The 23,971-nt window shown below is 33.0% G+C and overlaps 1 protein-coding gene across 1 annotated transcript in view; it reads left to right on the top strand.

The window, feature by feature from the left end:
* The first annotated feature begins 686 nt into the window (after positions 1–686).
* LOC147071964 (uncharacterized) overlaps positions 687–23,971 on the top strand; it is a 33,157-nt gene continuing 9,872 nt past the window's right edge. Inside the window, exon 1 of the mRNA XM_085946521.1 lies at positions 687–732. Within this exon, the coding sequence (XP_085802647.1) occupies positions 687–732 (46 nt within the window). The remainder of the gene's footprint in view (positions 733–23,971) is intronic.

Here is a 23,971-nt window from a genome sequence, read left to right as displayed (position 1 = left end):
TTATTTATAGAATGTAAAGCATTTATTTCCATTTAAGAGATCATTAACATACAAATTAATAAAAATATACTATAAGATATAACATAACTAAAACATCAAATAAAATATAACATTTATTCATATTTAACAAGACGAAATTACAATTTTATTAAACTAATAATCCTATACCCAACAAATAAGTTATTACTAATATAAACGCGTATATTTTGAAAATTCGTAACAATTATTATTATCTATCGACTAACTATTTTTGATTGATATGTGCGAGCTCAGTATACTTAGGTATTGTAATTTAAATATTGACGCCCTGCATCAACCCCAAAAAAAAAGAATTTAACCAATCGGGAAAAAAATAATACTCCCTCTACACACTTTTATTTTTGATCCACAGAATATGTCTACGTCTACTTAATTTTTTGCGTCTTTTATCATTAGGCCCACCAAAACGTATATAATATAATATATAACTTTTAGATGGCTTATTTGTATAGTATTTTTAATATAAATATAAATATGATAGTACTCGTATCTAATAAACATCTTACGTAATGTATATGCTACATGGCTGTAATAATAAGGGGGGTATTAAAGGCAGAAAAAAACTCCACTTTAAATATGAATTTGATAGTTTCCATTTTCAAATTGCAACACCAATTAATTGATCACGCAAATCATATCATCCTATTATGGGATTTAAAGGAATTCTGGAAAGCGGTGCTGATCCCAGAAACGGTAAGACAAAGTCAGCAATAAAAAATATAGCCAGGGTGTAGTAGAAAAAAATAGTAGTAGCATAATACACGGAAAATCCTTAATTAGTTATTTTGGTTTTATTACATAAATGACTGATAATAAATTTTGTGTGCAATTTTATCTGTTACCTATTTACTTAATAGATAGGTAGTTTTTTTTGTTGTAATTTCAGTTTTAAAATTGTTTTATTACCAAACTAGAGAGAAGAAATTTTAGAAATTAAGAAATGGCATACATAAATATATTTTTGTGAAATTGTTTATTATACGTTAGGATCTTAAAAAAATCGACGGGCGCTGAATAAATATACTTCCCTTGTCCCTACGTCTCTTTTGCGGTAAGCCAAAAAAGTCTGGAAACCTATGACATAAATTGATACATCGAAATATCTAGCAATTTGAACATACATAACTTGAAAACACCTCAGATATGTACCCACTAGAGAAAATCATATTTGAAAAAAATACGAAACTCGACGGAATTTGAGCCCGTATAACCATTGGTGTAGCGCCAATCTGTGCATTAATTAATTATGCTACGAGCCTCCTATATAATTACGACAATTTAATCTAGTAGGTTATACATGAAGTGCTTATCAAATTGCGTTATTATTGACTATCGGTTTTGTGTATTGACTATTGAATCAAGGAATATTAATTACCTTAATTACTAACCGACGCCCGGCTCTCGCCAAATATTTTATATAACGTCTACAACCATTTTTATTAAACAATTTCTTTATTCAAGGAGTAATTCACAAGATTTTGAGAATGTAACATTCCATATATTGAACATACATATTACCTTCCCGTCGACTTTCGTATGTTTTCAAATATGATTTTACTAGTGGGTACATATCTGAGGTGTTTTCAAGTTATGTATGTTCAATATATGGAATGTTACATTCTCAAATTCTTATGAATTATTCATTGAATAAAAGAAATGGTTTATTAAATATCTAGCAATTTGTTTATTAACAAGAAATTTCGATATCACGAGTTGGGACTAGTAAATTATCACGTTTTGCCCAAATGCCATGATGTGTTTGTTTCTCGCGTTTATCTTCTATATCCGAAATGATAACTCCTGACAGTCATTGTAGAAAAAGAAGAAGCTCGCCGAAGCGTAACAATCGAGCAATGCGGTGTAGTGCTGTATGTACTTATAGATGGCCGCCGCTGCTCGGTGAAAGAAAGCGCTGGCCGTGACCCACACTCCATCTCCACACCTCGCTGACACCGCTCACCCGCATTCGTAAATATCTCAGGTGTTAATAAACGAATATACGTACGATCCCGTACCACTTAGGCGAAAATCGTAAATCTATTATCATTAACATCTCCTGTACTTTCCATATATTGGTGATATAGTTGAAATATTATGCCACATTAAAAAAAAACAAAACTCTATTGCCGAATGTATATAGTCAGAATTGTCGAGATTCAAATTCCCCCTTTGGTAAAAATTCCATGTTTTTCTTTTAATGTGCGTTCGGTTCAAAGCAAGGACTCAATGGCTTTGGCAAATCACTAACAACCATTCCTTGTAATAATTCTGTTAATATAACTTCTTTGGCATCCATAGTATTCCAGAAAATGGTTACCTATTTAAATTCAAAAATTAAAAAAACACAATCGGTTCCAGGCAATGCATAAGAACCAGGGAACACAGAATTAATGGGATCTGAAATACCTAACGGCTGTGGAGTAACAGGCAACCGATCTCGAGTGTGGAAGAATATGGGATAAACTTAAATGTCAATAATACATCATTCTAAACTTGTCCTTCGTTCTGACAACTGCTCTTGGTTTATGCACTAACGCTCATTCAATATTCGTGTATTTGAAGGTTGCAACACACACTATTGCACGTATATAATGTGTGTTTCATTTTCGTAGGACATGCACACATTCAAAACACTGCTTCAAAATGTAGTGTATTGGGGGCATGGCCCCCACATCCTGAAACGGGCCCCCCTACATATCGCTAGGGTTAAAGGCAGTGTGCCTCTCTACAGAAGCGTTTTCCAAATGGTGTTCCAGGTAAAATTAAGGATATTTAGTGTATTTTGATCGATTTTTTTTAATAAACCCATTTGAATTATGGAGTTTTCCAATATTAACACACAATAATCAAAATTTGCACCACAAAATCACATTTTTTAAATCGTTAATATACTGAAAGTAAAATAGCACCGCAGGCGACTTTTTTACCATTGGAGAAAATGTGTGTTTATCTCATTTATCACGTCGACCTGCCACGCCGGGCCCTCCCAGACCTCGGCCCCCCAGGCTTGATCCCTGTTAGTCCCTGTTAGTAGGGTCCATGTTTGGTGAGGGGGGGGGGGGTATAACATATCTGAATTATATTTATTAATCTGTTCTATGGGAAGAACTATTGCATTTCTACCTATTGTGTGAAGCAGATTTTATGTAATTATGAAGATGCTCCAATGTTTCCAAAACTTTTTTGACTCATTGTCATTTTTACGAATTACCTAAGTACTTTTAATTTTTTTATTTACATATAAAGTACCAATGACCAATAAAAAGTTTTGACACCTCACGGCTTACACTATGGCGTACTTTTTTAACCTGCTCTCTAATTTACCACATTCTAATAGTTATAAAAATAACACATAAAACATGTACCTAAGAATTATATGTATTTATGATGATATGATTAACATTTTGTGTTGGAAATGTGACATATTTGCGTACAGATGACGCTACATAAGGTTTCATTTCATGATATGAGAGCATAATAGTGAGTATCTTTGTAGATTGGTTCAAGTGTGTGGACATTTTAACGTTATTTCTTTAGATCCATAATTATATTGCATAGTGTATTAAATAACGGGTTCAAAGAGCGACCACGGATAACGTGGTCACATTAAAGAATTTAATGGATAACCTTCTTCATCCGCCCCACAATTTACAAAGGATAAGGGAAAAGAGGAAAATTTTTTTTCAACATTTGACAGTAATTCAGAGTAAACATGACCTCACTCAAAGAGTGGATACGACCTATTCATAGAAAAAGTCCGATTAACACATTAAAATATGAAACATTATGTGAAATCAACAAATAATATTCACATTTTTATCAATAGACAATAATTAATAAATGTGGGCCCAAAAAACTAGACACAGACAATATCACGTTGATGACCCCTGCTCCATCTCGCAACCATAAATGTAAGTAAGTACCTACTGTCTTCTTTCACGCATGTCTGTCACGTGACAACTCCCGCCCCCCCATTACGGCTTAAGCGTTCCTCCGGAGTGTGTCACCTCGTTTTAGCAGGATATAAAAATATTGAAGGAACTCGATCAATTTATGCAATCAACCGCGAGTATTATGAGCTCTACGAAATAAGATGTTTCTTTATTATTTTAAATGTTGTCGGTTTACCCACATTTTATTGCAAAACACTGACGTACACACCATATTAAATCGAATTTAGGGTTTATTCGAGGTTTTTTGAAAACTTATTATAGAATCAAAAGTTATATAGGCATAAAGTTTATTATTTGTCACTGACACTCACTACTCCTTGGCTGCTTTTAAATGGGTCTAGGACGATTTGGCGCCGGTATAACTGGACGCCACGCAATTCGAAAATAAATAGACGTTAGGTACTTATAAGTACTTTAAAAAAATGTATTTAATAATATTATTTATATTTAAATTATTATATTATGATTTAATAGTTGGTGAGAATTTAAATATGCACAGGTAAATAATGATTTAATCGTGCATATGTTTAAGTTCCAACAAAAAAAGAGTTTTTTATTTTTATATAAAGCCTTAGGCATGGTAATTCTCAATCCGTAATAAAAAAAAACATTATGTCAAGAGTAAAATGAATTAAAACTACTAAGTGGTAGGTAGAAACTGATTAAAATTCCTTGTCTACGTTCTGCATACGTGTCTACGACAGTGCGGCGTCCAATTGTCCTGGCGTCCAGTTGTCTCATTCCCTTTTAAATCTTTCAAGGGGGTTAAGCAAATAAATCAAGCTTTTCATAATATGATTTTTCTTCGTCTACCTAATATGAAAGTGCTACTTTTGGTAGTACGTGAACACGTTACACAGAATAATTTAATTAAAGTAAAATAATGGAGTCAATTAAAAATAATAACGTGTCAAGGCACAGATACAAAGAGAAAGAGTAATTTTCCCAACATTTATTTTATTACTTCATTTACTCTGAGAATGATTTTAAGTAGAAAATGTTAAAATTCTGGCAATATAAAGTTCATTTAATAATAGACTCAGTCGATGTCATTGACTTATCGTAATATATATATTATTGGATAACTTGAAATTTTTTGGAGAGAAGTATGCCAATCTAGAATGCATGTGGAGGAGACCAGTGTCGGACATATCAGTTGTTTACAAAGAGTATCGTTCCACTACGCCCTTAATACGTACCTAATGATCATTTAACGGTATCCTAAAAAATGTAGGGATCTACGTTATAAGCAGCGAATTGAAAAAAATATCTTCATTATCAGATTAGAAACTCGTTTTAGCTTTTATGAGCTGTTGGTTGACAAGGTTCCAGTCAATATTACATAACGTAACATTTTATCGCTCTTCCGGGGTGCAAATTAAAAACTTTCTCTTTAAAATCAGATTAATTCTATTTGTTAGCTTTGTTGAACTGCACTAAAGTGTATCTATCATAATCAGACGAAAGATTTTTTTCAAAATTTGAGCAAAAATAATCTACATTCTAATTTTGAAATAAAGACAAATGTTACAGCGTCACAAAAAGACTCTCCTCTAAAATAAATGACGAGTGGTCACAGTAAATATAACTTAAGAGAAATTTTATTATTTCTGAACAGTCATTTAAGTATACGAATATATCATTATGATTGTGATAGTGATAGTGCATCAGCGCATCGAATTAATATTGTTTGGAATTTTATTTTCCCATAAGCATCTGGTCCCCCAGGGGGGCACGACACACACTTTGAATAGTACTGATTTATACAATCGATGAGATCTTCGATAACTATACTATCGTCTCAGATAGACAAATCACAAAATGTACTACGTCTCTCATGTTATGTATACGAGACTCTACTCAGCACCCAGTCTTTATAGATAATTCACAATATTGTTTTTCATAAAACATATGTTAGAAAATCTCGTCGTGCGGTGGCCAAGACCACATTGGATTATAGAGCACATTAAAAAACAAATTTTACGAAGAATCTTTGGACCCACTATAGGTACAAGAAAAATGAATCACGGACTGTACATCCTAATAAAATACCAGACTATTGATAAATTCTGTATTGGTAAAATGCCTGACGACAGGATCTTTTGTGCTGAGATTTATTTGCCAGCGTTGTTTTGATATAATTCAACGCATCTAATATTATGTTTTATCCCTACCAAATCAACTGCACGCAATAATACAAAAAGTTCAAATGAATCCTAATAGGTATTGTCAAAACGCTTTAATTGAAATTAATTTATATTGACATACATAGCAGCAGTTGCCAAAAAATGTTAAATGAATAATATTCGTAACTACACGAACTTAGATGTTTGTGGACACGATAGTGACATGAACGCGCGTCTAAATTCATTTTAAAACCTATGATGACCGTTGACGCGCTCGTTAATTTCGCGGCATAATAGGCTTTATTATGTTGTTTTTCAGCAGTATTTTCCGACCCAGTTGTAACCGCACAATATTATTTAGACGGTTTTTTCCCAAAGAACATTATTGTTTTGGTTACCAACAAAACCTCAATAACTCGATGGGCGATTTTCATAATAATTACAGGCAATAAATTTAATAGTAAGCCGCTTAAACATTCTCCGATCGCGTGACCTCTTTCGACAAATTCGATTTGGCACCATTTCACCAACTTTTTGAGGACAGCTAACGTGACGGACAGCAAAAATTTTTTACCTCTATTCGAAAACACTCAATCAACTATATAATTTTGTATATACGTGCGTAATGCTCTTGTACCTATCTGTAATGAACATTTTTAGTTAAATATTTACTAAACACATTTGTCGGTTTGTTTATCAATAAATAAGACATAATAATAATTCTAGTAGATAATGTATATGCTTAAGATATTGATCTTGCCAAAATTGGAAAACAGTTCCTTCTGTGATTCATCCATAAAATTGCTGAAGCAAGTGCCACTTTTATATACAAAAAAAAACACTGTACCGTGTTCGTAAATTGTATGATAATTAGAGTTCGTAGAGGATTTTTTTTTTGCCTCACTTTCATACGTTTAGCGTCCGTCTCTATACCAGAAGGTTTTCTTCAAAATCTTTGATATTCACCATACTAACTTATTACATTGACAGGCAATTATCTATAAAAAAATAAAAAATATCAATTCATTTCTTTAATTAAGAAATAAATTACCTATTACGAATTGTATTGTAATTATTGAATAAACACCGACTAAATCCCGTAAAAAAAATTCCCCACGAGAGCAAATGGTGTGAGATTTGCTACTCGATGATAAAAAATGAGATTGGTATAGTGAATATTTGAAGTTAACAGATGGGTAGATGTTCAAAATATATTTGTAAATAAGTTAATGACGTTTAGCTTCCCCATTTCATAAGTCGACAAATAAAATACATTTTAAATGTCTGAAGATACACGAGCTATTCTATGCCATCACATGCCTGCAGGTAGGTCCAATCACTTTGATAAAATTGCATATTATAATGCTGCTGTCGTGTATTTTAATTTCTTTGAAACAACTTCTTTACTTTCCTCACTCCACGTGCAATTTTGTTAGATGAGCAATAATTAATTCTTCGATCTAACTAAGCTCGAAATAAACTGAAACAAAAATGTATTATAGGTAGTCAGCAATAATACATTTTAAAAATTCTCAAAATCTTTACCAAGTGTTGTTCTTTTGTTGTTTTTTTTTAAATCATGTATAAAATAAGTGGATATAAAAATAATTCGTTTTGAATTTGGAATGATTATAGGTAGGTGCGATAAAATTGACTCAGCGAATAATGTATGAAAGTAATAGGTATTTCAAAATATTAATCTAGCTAGAAATCAACAACTATCTTACAAAGTCTACAATATTTAGTTTTGCCCAGTGACGTAACATTGTTTATTGCTAATTGTAGTCATATTGTTTTCTTCTCTGAGAAAAAGCTGTATACGTGGTGCTTTTTCTCATTTTTACTAAATTAATACACGATTAAAAAAAACTATTTCGATTCAACAAAAAATTCGAAAGCAAATTAATTATTCACATCACGTACCAGAACATATTAATTATGATAATATCTCATACGCATTGGTATGTTTCGATATCGTGATGAATGCAAGATGGAAGGAAATATTAAAAGTGTAGATTTAAAAACTTGAATATCTGCAGTGTGTGACTGACATTACGTGGTACATAGTGGTATCTCTTGAATCACTAATTATTACCCATCGATATCGGTCAAAGCAATTATAATCGTTCATCAACTGGTCGTAATATTAATCTATACAATCTAGCACCCTTTTCCGGCCACTTTATTTTAATAGTTTACAATTCTATCAACACTGTTAATACGTAAAGCGTCTTGGCGTCTATTACTAGTTGTAAATCACAACCAAGGATGTACGAAAAAATATCTAAAAGCTTGTTTATTGTTAGTAACTTTATGTTGGCATTTTTAATTTAGATGTTACTCTCCTCATCTAAAATAACAGAAAAATTTCTAATATCTCCCTATGAAGTTGGTAGGTACCGAATCACATCGTTTGTTTACCACTGCCAAGGAAATTTTTTTGGTTATGTAAAAGTATTATTTCCACAATTAATAACTAGTCAAGTCATCCAAATAGCCAGAATGTTTGCTAAAACCTTCCAGTAAATCTTTTTCACGCGTTAAAAAATGTGCCACATTAGTTTAAGGAAGCACCGCAATACATAATATGTACGTATAATTTAATTCATAACCATTTTTCAGTGCGTAATGCCAATGACAGCAACGTTATTTTCATTTGTTTTGTCAATCTCTCATGTCATCGTTTGATTTCAAAAAAATAATGTTTTTGAAAATGGAACTGTATAGACTGATTTGGGTGCATATCAGGCTTCAAAATTTGGAAAATGTACAATTATATTGTGCGATAGTGAGTTTTGAAAATTATCAATTTTTATCAAAACTCAGATTAACTTTTAAACCATATAATATAATCAACGTTTCTCACCTGTCAAACACAATGCCTTCCGTATTCCAAAAAAACGTGGCCGAACTTCACGCTTGATGTATTTTTTTAAACTTGGAATTAATTAAAAGTCAATCAATCAAAAAAGCGCGCTTTTTGTGAACGCGTAGTGAATGATGAGAATCGCGGGAAATTATTCGGTGATCGGTCGCTCGCGGATACTGTCTGATACTCAAATGCCGCGCTTCGTTTCTTTCTTTACCAAAGTTAAGTGAGCATTGCTTTGCTCGCCTGCCGAGAGAGTAGCACACCGCCGATGGTTTTCCACCAACACAACAGGTGAGAGGGAACGAGACGCAGACAATGGAGATGGCCAGGGGTGTACCACAAATAACTGGCCGCATTGCCATACTATCATTATAATTGAAGCTCATTCGCACATAATAATATTATTCAATGATGTCAGTCGTCCGTGCGAATCGGGAATCATTCAAACATTTTGAAGATGGCCTTACTGAATTGATAGAAACAGGTTGATGACCATTTTGGATATAATTATTGTTAGTGATAACAATGGTAACCTAATTCCAACTAATCTTCATAATGGATTTATTTTATTCCAAAAATAGCTGGCCTACAAGTGCCCACCTAATAAAAATTGGCTGGCAGTGATAATATAAATAAATTACTTAGGGGGGGGCGTGCGCCGCGTAGGTCAAAATGGAGGTTTTATCCTATTTTCAAAGCATGATCCTGGACATTACTTAAATGTTGTAGATAATCTATTTATATAATTTTGAAGCGTTATTATCCTTTATATTTATTTTAAACATTTGATGACTGCATAAAGTATTTTTATTACATAAAATAGTATTCTTTTAAACCTCTCGATCTAATGTTTTAGAATATATTCATATTTCAGTACATCCATGTGCAGTGGTATTAAGATTTTTAAGATTTATTAATTTTTAAAAGCATTTATAAAACCATTAGTAAAATTTATCTCGACATTATTATAGTGAAATATTTACGATAAAAAAATATATTGATAATCTCTGTGATCCCAAATTTGACAAGAATTAGGCATTTTATTATTCAAAAAATGGGCAAGATTTACACATTTGAAGATAATTCTAAAGATACTGATTATAAGCCATGTTTTTGACCATTCAAATGTGATAAATATTCTACGAATAATGTTTGCTTTATAATAATTATTGACCTAAGAATAAGATGGTATTTTTTTGAAATACGCCATTTCTATTGGCATTCCCCAGTGGTTAAACTACAACATACTGCCGTACAGTAGCGCACCCAGAGGGGGGCCAGGGAGCCTTGCCCCCCCCCCCCCCCCCCCAAAATATGAAAATCATCAGAATGATTTTACACATTGAAATCGAAAGCCAATAAACTATACCTTGGGCTTAGACAAACAACACGGCAAAAAATGATTTGTAATTCTCCAGCACCCTTTTTAGTAAAATTTCTTAGATTTTAATTTCTAACACAAAAATTTCGAAACACTAATGTCAGGTTTTTTTAGAAACCCGTTCCCTAATGAAATTCTCGGTGTCCACCCGAATTCCGGAGTGGTATAGTTCAGGGCTCTAACCTGGGGGCCCGGGCTGTGGGGGGCCTGGCGTGTCGAGTTGACCAGATAAGTAAGATAAACACACATCATAAATTATCTTTAATAGTAAAAAAAGTCGCCTGCGGCGCTATTACACTTCATGACTATGAACATTTTAAATTATATAATTGTCCAATATATTTTCAGATTATTATGTGTCGATACTCGACAGCTCCATTATTAAAGTAGATGTATTGAAAGCGCCAATAATTCACTGTATAAGTACCCTCAATTTGAAGTAAAACACAATTTAAAAAACGTTAATGTAGTGTTTCACACTGTCTTTAATCTAAGCGGTGGATAGGGGGCCCGTCAAATACCCTAGCCCAGTGGTCGGCAAACTCATTAGTCAATAGAGCCAAATATCAACAGTACAACGATTGAGATTTCTTTTGAGAGCCAAATTTCTTAAACTGAAATTATATGCGTAGGTAGTAAGTAGGTACACTGCTAATTTACTAAATAAACTTTAGTTAAAGTATTAAGTCCTGATTAAATTATAGGTATGTACATTGAATAAAACTGAATATCATACGTAATAATGATCATATTTATTAATAAAAATTAAATTGTAAGTCAGGTATCGATAAAATTGAATCATGACAATGACTGACAAACTCAATGTGAATAATGGCCTTGCATCTCCTTGTAAAGTTTGGGTAAGTTAGGTTCGTATGTTGTTGATTTAATTTGAAGCACGATTACAGGTTCTCATCAATAAATCGATTTCTTAATTTACTCTTGATTTCTTCTCTTGGAAATCTTTTTACTAACCACAAAACTTGCAATATTAACATTGTTGACAGATTTTATTCAGTACAGAACTAATGGGAAAATAATAAGTAAATACAGAACTTTATTTTTATTGACTCTCCTCAGCTGCTTTCTTCCTTGCATCATCGACAGAATATTTAGCGCAAAATTACGAGTTTTTAGTTGTATCTTTCTAAATTTCAATGCGCCAATTTTTCCCGATACATAAAAACAGGTCGGTAAGCCATTTAAGTTTTGAATAAACGCTAGTCTCGGTCTATTCAACATTACATTTACGGTTATCCTCTTCCATTTTCTTTGCTTCTTCTTTATAGCCATGTCATAGAGAGCATCTGTGGCAGAGCCGCACTCAAAGGGCCAAAAAGCCGCAGTTTGCCGACCACTGCCCTAGCCTTAGGGCCCGTTTCAGGATGTGGGGGCCATGGTGTAAGTACACCGAGTGCAATAGACAAAAGACCGATAAACGAGATATTAGGCTGTGCTGTATTGAGTAGGTTGTGTATAATTTAAATGCAATAATACTTTTTTGTCCATTTTCGATTAATATGTTGGAACCTCAATATTGAAAAACCAAAAATCTACGATAAACATTCGGCGAAAAGAACGACTACACCCACTACGGTGGCGGTGTAAATCAAAATAACATTTTTTTTCGGTGGAATTCGGCATAAATATTGTAGCTCTCTAGACCAGTGTTCCCCAAACTTTCGACATCTGTGTACCCCTTCTATAATTTTCGTAACACTGAGTACTTCTCGTCAAAGAAAAATGCATATAAGTACTTTAATAACAATCAAAATATATTTATATATTCCTTTTGTAGTACATAAACAAAATAATAATAAACGAAAAATAAAATTCATTCATAATAAAATATAAATAAAAGTTATATTATAAAAAATAACATTCATTGGTTATTAATTTTAATCTGAGGTGCGGTTCCACACCTAAACGGGTGTTCCTTTTTTTTACGCAATGTCTACAAATGCTGAAAAAGCAACTTCACATAGATATGAAGTTGGAAAAGGCAAGATGTTTTTCAGGAATGTCTCTGTTAAAACTGGATACACATGTTGCATTTGCAACCTAAATGATGTTTAAGTACACTCCTTATATTTATTTTGCAAGAATCCGTCTGAAGCTAATAATTCCAACAATTTCTATTCTTCCGCATGCGATAAACCTTCTAGCATGGATATTGTATTAATGCTTGTTGCACCAGGCGTAGCCATAACCCGGTGCAGCGCATACCCCCACCAAACTCTTCCTGTACCCCAGGGGGTACGCGTACCACACTTTGGGAAACACTGCTCTAGACCAAGCGGGTAGCACAGCCGATATTATTTAAGTAATCTTTTAGCATACTAGGTACACATGTCCAGCATGGTCGCTGTTCACTTCCAATCCGCCAGTCGCTGATGACTCGCTCAACGGTTACCGCCACTATGCCTCCAATTTAATAAAAACTAGGAGAAACTGTACAGATATATCGCCGTATATTGTGAAAATATCTAAAAATATTTATATGTAGAAGAAAAAGAGCCTATGGGACTAATTTACATTCTCCTGCTTGGGCCCCCCCCCCCCCAATAATTAATCCTGGGTGCGCCACTGCTGCCGTAGCACATAAATTGACCCCCCCCCCCCCCCCCCGACAGTACGAATACAGTACTGGACATTTTGATAATATATCGAAACTACTTATCTAATCATGGTGAAATTTTTCTAGTTTGTCGGAAAAATCATTCATAGTTTTTTTCAACATTTTCCTGACATCTCGTCTCATAAATGTTGTAAGTGAATGAAATACTTGGCTGCTTATAGTCACCTAATATTATTAACCCATAGCTTACGGGCCGCACAAAATTGTGTTTTTGCTAATTACTTTTCAAATGCAAATTAACACGTTAATTACAAAATTACTTAAAAGGGCCCGTAAGCATTGTGTTTATGATTTTGTACTGCATCTTCCATGATGGCAATTCGAAAATATTTGACATGGTTTAAATATTATATTTTCATGAATATTAGAACGGAAGCCCGATTGGGTGCAATTGGTCCAATGGCCTAACGACCGGGCATGTGCCTTAATATTCTAATAATATAGTTCATTGCGTTTTTGTCTAACAATGACTATAGCAGGTGAAATATTTCAAGCGCATAAGCAGTGGCGTGATCATTTTTAGTAATATTTAGTAAATATTATAAAATACCCAAAATGTTAAATGTAAGTATCTTAAACTAATCCGGTACAAATGCATTAATATTAATATGTTTCCACGTAATAGTAAACAAGAAAAATACCAATAAGTATAATTACCCGAAACTGATTTCAAATCGCTATTAAAATGTACGGGTTGGTTACAATTGTAATTATTTAATATAATACCATCAAGTTTGTATTTATCATTGTTCTAGATTTATTGATCAATAATTTTCAATTTCATCCTAACTCCAGAGTTATTTGGTTGGAAGCAAGGACGTAGCACTAGATGCGAAGTACGATGGTAGTTATAGTTATTGATTATCTTCGAAGGCAATACAGGTACATGTTTTCAATAAATGAAGATTTTCGATTGCATATTCCGTTAAAATTATAATCATTTACTTCAATGTACAAAAATCATCATTTTCTACAAATCGTTCACCATATTTCATTCGAAGTATGAGCAATAACTAGCAATACTATCAATGGTTGCTGTTTCGTAACACTGTGGGCCTCTGGTTATAAGGTTTTTTCGTTTTCAAACTTTCTTTTCCAGACTCCCAAAGGTCCCTCAAGATAACAACAAATATTTCTTTTCTGGCGTTTCAGCGATATCATCATTATTTTCTTTTCTCCGTTCATTGAAGAATAATGTGACAAAATTGGAAGAATTTGTATACCCTCTCATCTGATTTAAATATCATATATTACAGGGTTGGCGAACCTTTTTACGTAGGCGTGCCAAAATTTCCCAAATATTATTTTACGGCAGTCTAACATGTCGAGCAGATTTTCACGGAGAAAAAAATAGTTTTTCAGAATACTATAAAAAATGATGATGTTGTAGATATCACTTACAGAACATGGCACACATATAGATTTTTTTCTATTACGCCATACATTTTGGTCCACCAATTTTGAAACTGTCTGCCAGAATTACTATTACAAGCTCCACCAAGTTTTGGTTTCTTATTTGGAACAGTCATTTTTTTGTGTAGAAATGAAATTATTGACTGTTACTATATTACTTATTTTGATTTTTTTGCACAAATGGACACCATAATTGCTCCGATCAGATGAAGCATTATTTTGCTACAGCGTCTCAAGCATTATAAATCGATCAAAATCAGAGGTTCGCGGCGCAGTTTCTCCTGCTGCCTGATGAGGTTAGTGCGATAATATTATATGTGACGCATAAAGCCAAAGGATCTACCTATGTAATTATATATTCACATTAAACGCAGGTAATGTTTATTATTGAAGATTATTTGTCTGCTATTTTTTTATACAATGCGATCTGTCATTTATTATTATTATTTTAATAGGAATATTTTTTCTTTTCAAAATAAAACATTCGCGTGCCATGCAAAATCATCTCGCGTGCCATAGGTTCACCACCACTGATATATTATATCCGCCAAGTATACGATTTACTCATCGGAAAGATTAGTTAAAACTTGGTGCGACTGACAAATTAATAATGAATGAATTCATCGTAAAACTATTAATTGTATTGGCAAAGATAAAATATACGATTAGAAAATGTTCTGAATTGTCGAAAATGGTTTCGATTCCATCATTTTGTATACCTACGCTAAGTGTTAAAGAATTCGTCAGTTGCCCACTGGAAAGTGTCGATATACCACTAACTAAATAAATACGTGAGTAGGTGTACACCTTGCCCTAGAATGAAGGAAGTGTATATGCTTAAGTGAAAGCGATTCACCTCGGACTTGACTACTTAAAAAGATGGTTCATCAGATGCGGATTAGTAATATTTACATTACAAAAATTACAACTATTATGAATAATTATGATTCTACAAATTGTTTAAGATTTAGTTGATAACTATGTTATTTTTTATGCTAGACGTCGACTAGACACACATATGGAGTTTAATACAATATGTGTATATGTCGGTGAGGACTCAATACATATGACTTTCTTAAAGGCTGTGTGTTTCTGTGATTAGTGCACTGCTTCTACAGCCCTTGTTGGGCCTCATAACCTGGTGTATTAATTACTAAAAAATGTATGTATACCTTAGACTATAGATACATAATATAGACGCCACCCGTTGCATTGCTAAATGAAGCCGCGTGCCTTGCGTTTGGTTTGTGAGCGATCGAACGCATTCGTCTACAAATGTTCGAGACCATAGACCATTTCGCTAGTGCTCGCCCAAAGTGCTCGCACTAGACGCTCAGAATTAAAATATAATTTTCTATTTTTTTACGTTATATAGTATTTTTAAGCGGTCAAAATGCAACCATTAGATAAAGATATCCATAATTTAAGTTATTTTAAAGAAACAATAGGTCACTGATATTAAAATATATAATAAAATACAAATAAATTATCACGAACATGTATCAACTTACTTATGAAACGTAATACCATCTTCTTGCTTATCAGTACGGCTACCACATTTTAAGACAACACACAGAACCATCTTTTCTACTTAATTAACCAAAAATATTTACCACTGACTTTATGCTTAACACAAAAAATATCAATTTTAGCAACACGAGCTCGCAAGTTATCGACGCTATGTGAAGCGTTTCGCCCCGATTTGATGGCGATACTTTTGGAAACTGGCTTGTAGCTAGTAGACCTTTTATCTTACTCTAGCGCGTGTCGCAGAAATTGTAAGGGTGCCGAATACTTTCTCACTCGCACTCATGCATCGTTTTTGTTCAGGCCTTGATGTATACACATATACACAATAGTATGTAATTCTCATTCCATTCAATTAATAAACGATGTTATCAAATAAGAAATATATTTTTTTAATTTAACTCTCAATATGTCGATTGTGTCACGAGCTGTATTGTTGGAACCACATAATATCATCCAGATCAAAATCATCCTATTCATGCCTGAAAAAATCAGTAATCATGTTTATAATATAGTGTTCTTCATTGCCATTCTAGTTTTCAAAAAATATGGTCCAATTACACCTCCAGACCATAAACCACACCGAACGGTTTATTTTTGTGAATGTAAAGGTGTTTCAAGAATAGCTTTTAATTACTCCAAATGCGACAATTTGTGCTTATTTACAAAGTCATGTAACCAAAAATCAGCTTCATCGCTGAAGATGGTTTTGTTCATAAAATAATGGCTGTACTTCAAGTTGCTCTAAAGCCCAATCAGCAAAATGTCAACGCATCAAACAGTCATCCGGTTTCTTTTTCTCGTATTATCCGTATTTTATACAAGTTGAGATGCAAATATTTATGAAGAAGATTCCGTGTATGTACTTCCATAAGAAAGTCCGCGTTCTTAAAAATGACGTGTAATTGATTGTTTTGGATTTTCATTCCAACTTTGATTCACAACATCGATATTGTCGGCAGTACGTTCACATTGTCGACGGGTTGGATTCTTAACATCACGAAAATTACCATTTGACTTGAATTTTCCAATCAAACTACTAATAGTAAGCTCTGTAGGTCGATTATTTTGACCATCAATTTCACGCAATGCCCAAAACGTAGCTCAAATAGATTCATTACTGTTGTAATAAATTTTAACAATTTGTATACGCTGTACAACTGTGTATCTTTCCATGGTAATTTTTCAAATAATACTGAACACAAATGTTAATTTTGGCGGGAATTAGAAAAAAATATGACATTTTAAAAATCAATACTTAGTACTAATTATTTGATAACCCTTATAAATACTTCAATAGAACATTCTCAATTGACGAATTCAGTTAAGTCAAAACCATTATTGGCTGTTAATTATGTTGTATAAATAATATTACCTAATATGGTTTATTTTAATTAATTCACCACCTTCCCACCAACAATTGCCGGTTAAAACCATTTAAGTGAGGGCTCTAGAAATAATAATTGCAGTTTTCGTTATTGAAAAATGTGAGTAAGTTAATAAAAATGTCTTATTTCTCTTGTATATATATAATTTCTAAAAAATATATTATAAAATGTTATATATTATTAGCATGCAAACAACTATTAAAAATACTTTTTTTTCAGAAATTATTGGTTACATAAGAAAGATATGAGACATTTTTAATAAACCCACATTTTTCTAAAATAGAAACAGCCGTTTTTTGTTTCTAACCCCCTCAAATTGTGTAGGTATATATCACAAAAAATCTAATCTCTACAATCATTTTATGTTTTTTCACAAAACATATATTATTAGTTTTCACAAAATATCAATTAGTTAATATGCCCACGTTCTCGCTAACCGGTCAGATAAAATATATTATTTTCATTTCTTTGATTGCATAATATGTCATTTTCTTTCTATTGTATAACTACTCTTCTGACATATTATTATGCCTTTTTATCAGTCAAATTATGAAAGTAGTGGGATATATTCAAATTACCATAATTTGAAGTTTCGACACGTGAACTTCTTGATTACCTATTTCATACCATATTTATATTTAAATTTACCGTGACAATCAAATATAATATTCCATCTCACTTGCTCTGGTTTTAATAAAATAAACTTGTGAGTATGTACCAATAACCAATTATATAAATACATGAATACCGACTGCCTCACATTATTTATTTTATAATAAATATCAGTGCTCTGTACTCAAGAAGAATCAATTCCATACCAAGTGAGTCTTCGGAACGGTTGACCCACTGACCTTGATAAAGGTCATCGAACTGTCGGTTGACTCCGAGGCTGGAGCGCATGCTAGTACGCACCTCTGCCATCGCGTTGATAATATTAAGATTCTAGCGGATGATGGCTGTAGCTATTCCAATATTTATATATATATATTAAAGATAAATAGAATGCCACCAAAGTCTTCTTTATTAAGGAAAATTTGTTAAAATCCGTTACATCCGCTTTTTGATAGCACCTATATCCTATTTGGTGATAAATTGGTGCACTTATGAATAAATAATAATTGATGGGTCATAATCTCATGATTCATGTAAGCGTCATATTATAATATTCCTAATATAAATACTTTATAAAAAAATATAAAAAAGATTTTAAACTGCGTTATCACATTATCGTACATTCAATAGGTAACGGTTTTAAATATTAATATTTATTTATTTATATATTTACGGGCGCGTAGATATGAAAATTATCTTAACAATAAATATCATAGTAAAAAGATGTTTTCATAAAGTTGTATAATTGCTTTACATAAATCACTTGATTATTAATTATTATGACACACTCTAAACGTCGATAATTATTTAAGTATCTAAATAATGTTTCCTGATACATTTTTTTTGTAAAGGTTTAAAAATACCAGGGAACAGTAAGCTTTCTTTTTAATCGACGAGTTTCAATAGACAAAAAAATAATTTGCATTAATGCAAATATACCTAAAAGTTTATTTTTAGATTTACACAAACGTGATTTCTTGATGCCAAAATCAGGAACTTTCTAATTTAATTCTTATATGATTGAGAACAACACAATATTATGGTTTAGTCAAGTTAGAATTTTAAAGAAAACTGAAGAATTTTATCATAGTAGATTTTTGGGTTTCCACCGTGTGTCTTTCTTTACTCGACGTTTCGGGCTCGTTGCAGAGGCCATTATCAAGAGATGATATGTTTTATGATGAAAATGTAGTGTAGATATATGAATCTAAAGTTGCACTAGGAATGTCAAAAGGGATCCGATTAGCTAAGAGCAAACGTTGCTCAGAGTAATCTGTCAATCGTTACGACCAGAGATTCCGGCTCGAATATTGGATTTTGCTGATAGTGCCGGAAGCCATGACGTTTTTAACCGTAATCCATCATCCCTATTAATATTTTCAGGGTTTCTATGGATTTTAATGGCCTCCTTTACCAATGCTGCGAAATATCCTTTATTCCGAGTTCCGACCCAATATCTTGGTTTCAAAGTCAAAATTGTGTCCTGCATCCATCGAGTGCTCGGCAATTGCTGACATCGTGTAATGTTTAAGTCGGTATGCCCTCTCCTGTTCACACACACGCTTTTTTACTGTTCTAGAAGTTTGGCCTATATACTTTTTTGGGCATCCGCGACAGTTTAACTGGTATACACGAACGTCGAGTAAAGAAGGAAGAAGGACACACGGTGGAAACCCAAAAATCTTCTTCTTCTTCTACGGCGCTACATCCCGGGGTGGGATTTGGCCTCCTCCACAACCGCTCTCCACTCACTCTGGTCTCTCGCCACACTTCTCCAGTTACCCAAACCTAAAAATCTACTATGATAAAAAACAACCGTGAAAGACTCAAACATTTGAAGAATTTTAAAGAAAACGAATAGTTTATAAATTATTAAATAATAAAATACACAATAACTTCATTTTATGGGAAAAAATATCTTCTTACTAAACAGGAAACTCAGTTAATAAAATATAAAAAAACGAGAGTAATAAATACCTTACCGTATAAATGAAACTTTGTGATTGTTTTTTTTTATTAGTATACATACATGTTTTATAACATACAGTAATAATTGGAAAAATTTCACAGAATTTCGTCTAAACCACAGATTGAAAAAATACAAATCTCCTGCAATTACATTACATACCGAGTATGTACCTATATAAAAATGTAATGTGGCAGAGTAGCATTACGCCGGCATACGTCACGCCGTAGACACTAACTTGTTCAGTCGTAGACCCCGCTACATCCTACTAAAACGTTGCGTATGCAGACTTAATAATATTATACCTACTTTTAAAAATGTATTTGTTTATTCATTAGGCTTTATTGAATTTTATTTTTCGAAACATGACTCAAACTTTCTGAAGAAATAGAAAGTATTCAGAGACCACCTGGTATAAGCCCATTCATTCTAAGAATAGTGAGTGGCAAATTAACATAATGTACCTACGTGTCGGTCTCAATGGAATTACTATAGTCGTCTACTAAGGGCTACCTACGTGTCTCTATTTTTTTAGAATAGCATTTCATTTTTAGCCTTTACGTATAAGTTAATGATAGGTATATATTATATTTTTTCAGTTAACTATCACTTGTATATTATAATGTCTATCAAAATCCAGTGCTCGAGATGAAAAATTTTACGAACTGAACCGGATATTTCGTCAGGAATTTTATGCTTCGATTATTTTTTAAACTAAAATGTCGATAGTTTTTAATGGCCTACTTCGTGGAAAACTACTCTCATAAGTTCTCAAAAGTCATATTTGTATTCGTTCCTTCATTCGCCGCCCTTTATAATATGCCACGCCTATGCAACGCCTGACCTGCCTAACCCCCGGGACGTCACTGATAATAATTATTAAAATATAAATTATGTTATTGATTCTTCTTTTATTAATCAATCTGGCCATACGGTGCTTTTCTATTATGCGATTTGCAAAAAAACCGATATCAAGAAAGGAAAAACAACCGACCAAAAAACAATCGGTGTGTAATACAATATATTGTTTTATAATTAACTCATTTAGTGCTCACACCGCGACAGGCGCGTTTAGAGCAGTTGGCCATTAGATATAATTAACGTGTTATTTAAATGTGGTAATTAAAACTTCAGCAGTGATTGTGTTAGGCTATACCTCAGTTGAGGCATAGTCTAAAAAGATCGTGGCTAGGCGATGCGCGGATTGTGCAAATGACGCGTGCCGAACGAAATATAATTTGTCATATAAATCCACCATCCGTCCATTTAATGTTCTATTTATTGTTCTATTTGTTACAATAATAATATATTCATTGACATGTTTTTTTTTTCAAGTAAATGGGTAACGTTTTTTAGTCATCTTTACACGATTTAAGAATTAATACCCCCGTGGCCATCACGAAAGAAATTGACGTGTTCACAGCTCGACGTTCGCTCTCCGATTGCCAGCGAGTCCAAAATTTCGTCGCACCTATAGTTTAAAATTATTTACCGTTTCACTGAAGTACCGTCTTAAAGGAATTGAAGAAGAACTTCTAAATCCCCCAATCCGCCAAGACAAACTCCTTGCTAAAAAGATTTATAATATACGTTATGAAGATAAAAGATGGAAGAATTGATAATTAAAATAAAATGTGGTATTAAATTATGTTTTGTAAGTTATGGGTACCAATCCAATAAAGCGTTTTTTTTTAACAATACGTGTTCTTTGGTCCAATTATTTTTACGGTATTATGGAAATGATATTAAAGAATTACTTTATGGATTGTTTTAAACTCTTTAAAATCATACCGGTAAAAATAATCGTACTTACAATCTCTTAACAAAATCAAGTTTCATCGGAAATAGTTTGGTACCTACTTAATCCACCATTAGCATAATTTTATTATCACGACATTGAACTTTCCCGCTATATTTCCGGAGTCGAGTGAGTAAACCTACTACCGTAGTCAAACGGTAGTTTCATACAAAAAAAATTAAAAAACGGGGATATTGTAAGTAATATTCAAAATATGAATCCCTCCATTTCCGTTATTAAAACACATTTAAAAATTGTGGAATACGGTAACTCTATGGCTATGGAATGGAATCAGTGATGTAGCAAACTATCGGGGAACGCAGCCAATGTTGGGGCGTAGAAGTAGCGTTCCGTTGAACGTGCAAAAATAAATATTGACAATTTTCATCTGTCGAGAACTGGTGATAATTACATATCCAGTGTATCTGATCAACGAATTTTTTTTCAGAAGATTATTTGAATAATATTTTAACTTTCGAAAATATTAAATAAAGGGCAACAATAAATACAGAGGTGTTATCACGTCATGTATTATGCCAATGCTTGTAAATCTGAGGGGAACTTTTTTTACTACGAATTAAAACGAACTACGCCACGCAGACTCATTTTGAGGTTAACTGATTTTGACGACCTGTCAAATAGTAGGTACTATGAAATGAAAACATCGCGTCTCGCTTAGGTACTCTTGAAGAATGAGATTGGCGAAACAGTCAGCACTTTCACGTGTGAACAGTTATTATCGCGATACTTTAAAATTCACACTATTGCTATATTATAAATCCATGCGCTCTGCTAACAAAATTAAAGACTGTCGAATATTTTATTTGTTCTACAATTTTCACAATTGTATATTAAAATCGTGACCCGTTTCGTTTTCAATTGACCAATAAATAGGTATATCATTTTATAGGTCAACCAATCAATGTAGAATATACCAGGGGCGATAACTGTAGGTATATTCGGTCAACTGCTATCACCATGTTACAACAGTAGTAGCGGTAAAGCAGTCACATAAATGTTCAATATTTGAGAAAATCACGTACCTAGGTGCATTATGATCTCAACCGGGGTCGAGCCCGGGGCACCTTGATGATGACCTACGCATTGGACTATGGAACCGAGATAAGGGAAGAAAAAAATCTACCGATTCATACGAATCAACTCTCATGATCGTGCATCGGCGCATTGAATTTAAATTGTCATGCATTATTATTTGGAACTGCCTGCCGTAGGTACCCCTAGGAATTGCGCGTGGAGTCCCTGGTGCCGCGTCACACAGTTCGAATACCACTGATGTAAACAAAATTATAAATTTGTACTTGAATAATTGATGGAGGAAAGACCTGACTGTTTTTTAATCAATGATTTCAAGATTAGTAAATGTTTCATTTTCGTTTTCAAAATATTTGATTGATTAATTTCAGTTCAATTCAATTAATTTAAACTCAACTAATTTCAAAATTATGGTAAAGGCAGTTTTATAATATAATATATTCAGTATGTAAATAAGATAAATCGGTAAATACTTTATAAACGTACGCACTTAATTATTTATTATATCCATAGGCAGTCAATCACAACGATGTTCTTAGTTCATCGGTGTTGTTCGATGAACCGACCGATTTTAAGGCTGCAGTACACTTGTGTGGAAAAATGCAACCCATGAAAAATATTCATAATATTATCGCGAACATTGGGTTACAAGCAGGGAACTCATTAATAATGGGAACTCTAATACCTAACGGGTAAGGAGAAGCAGGTAACCGATCTCGAGTAAGGAAGAATACGGGATGAATTTAAACACGTGTCAAGAATACGTAATACGTCGAATACTGACAACTGCTCTCGGTTTATGTCAATACGCTCATTTAATATTAGTATATTACACACAATATTGCACGTCTATAATGCGTGGTTCATTTTCGTAGGACACTCAAACATTCAAAACCCTGCTTCAAAATTGACTGTATTGGTATATAGCCTATCGGAATTATATTTATTATCTGTTCTGTGGTTACAAGGCAGGTAAGAAGGTTGTTTGTTGCTTTTTTAAATCTTGTATTAAAAATTAATTTTAGAGCGATTAAGAATTAATTAGGAAAAAAATAATCATAATTTTACTTTTAGGAAAATCTCGGATCGTACTATGAATATCGTGAGCTTTTTTCAATGATGCTTTTATCCAAAGCTTTCTCTCGTAAACAATAGATATTTTTTCTTATTTTTTTATATAAATTACTAATTATGCATGTCTGCAC

Source organism: Rhyacophila brunnea, unplaced genomic scaffold (assembly GCF_057557595.1).
Source record: "Rhyacophila brunnea isolate RB1 unplaced genomic scaffold, BYU_Rbru_1.0 scaffold_2, whole genome shotgun sequence".
Lineage (NCBI taxonomy): Eukaryota > Metazoa > Arthropoda > Insecta > Trichoptera > Rhyacophilidae > Rhyacophila > Rhyacophila brunnea.
This window is presented reverse-complemented; position numbering and strand designations above follow the sequence as displayed.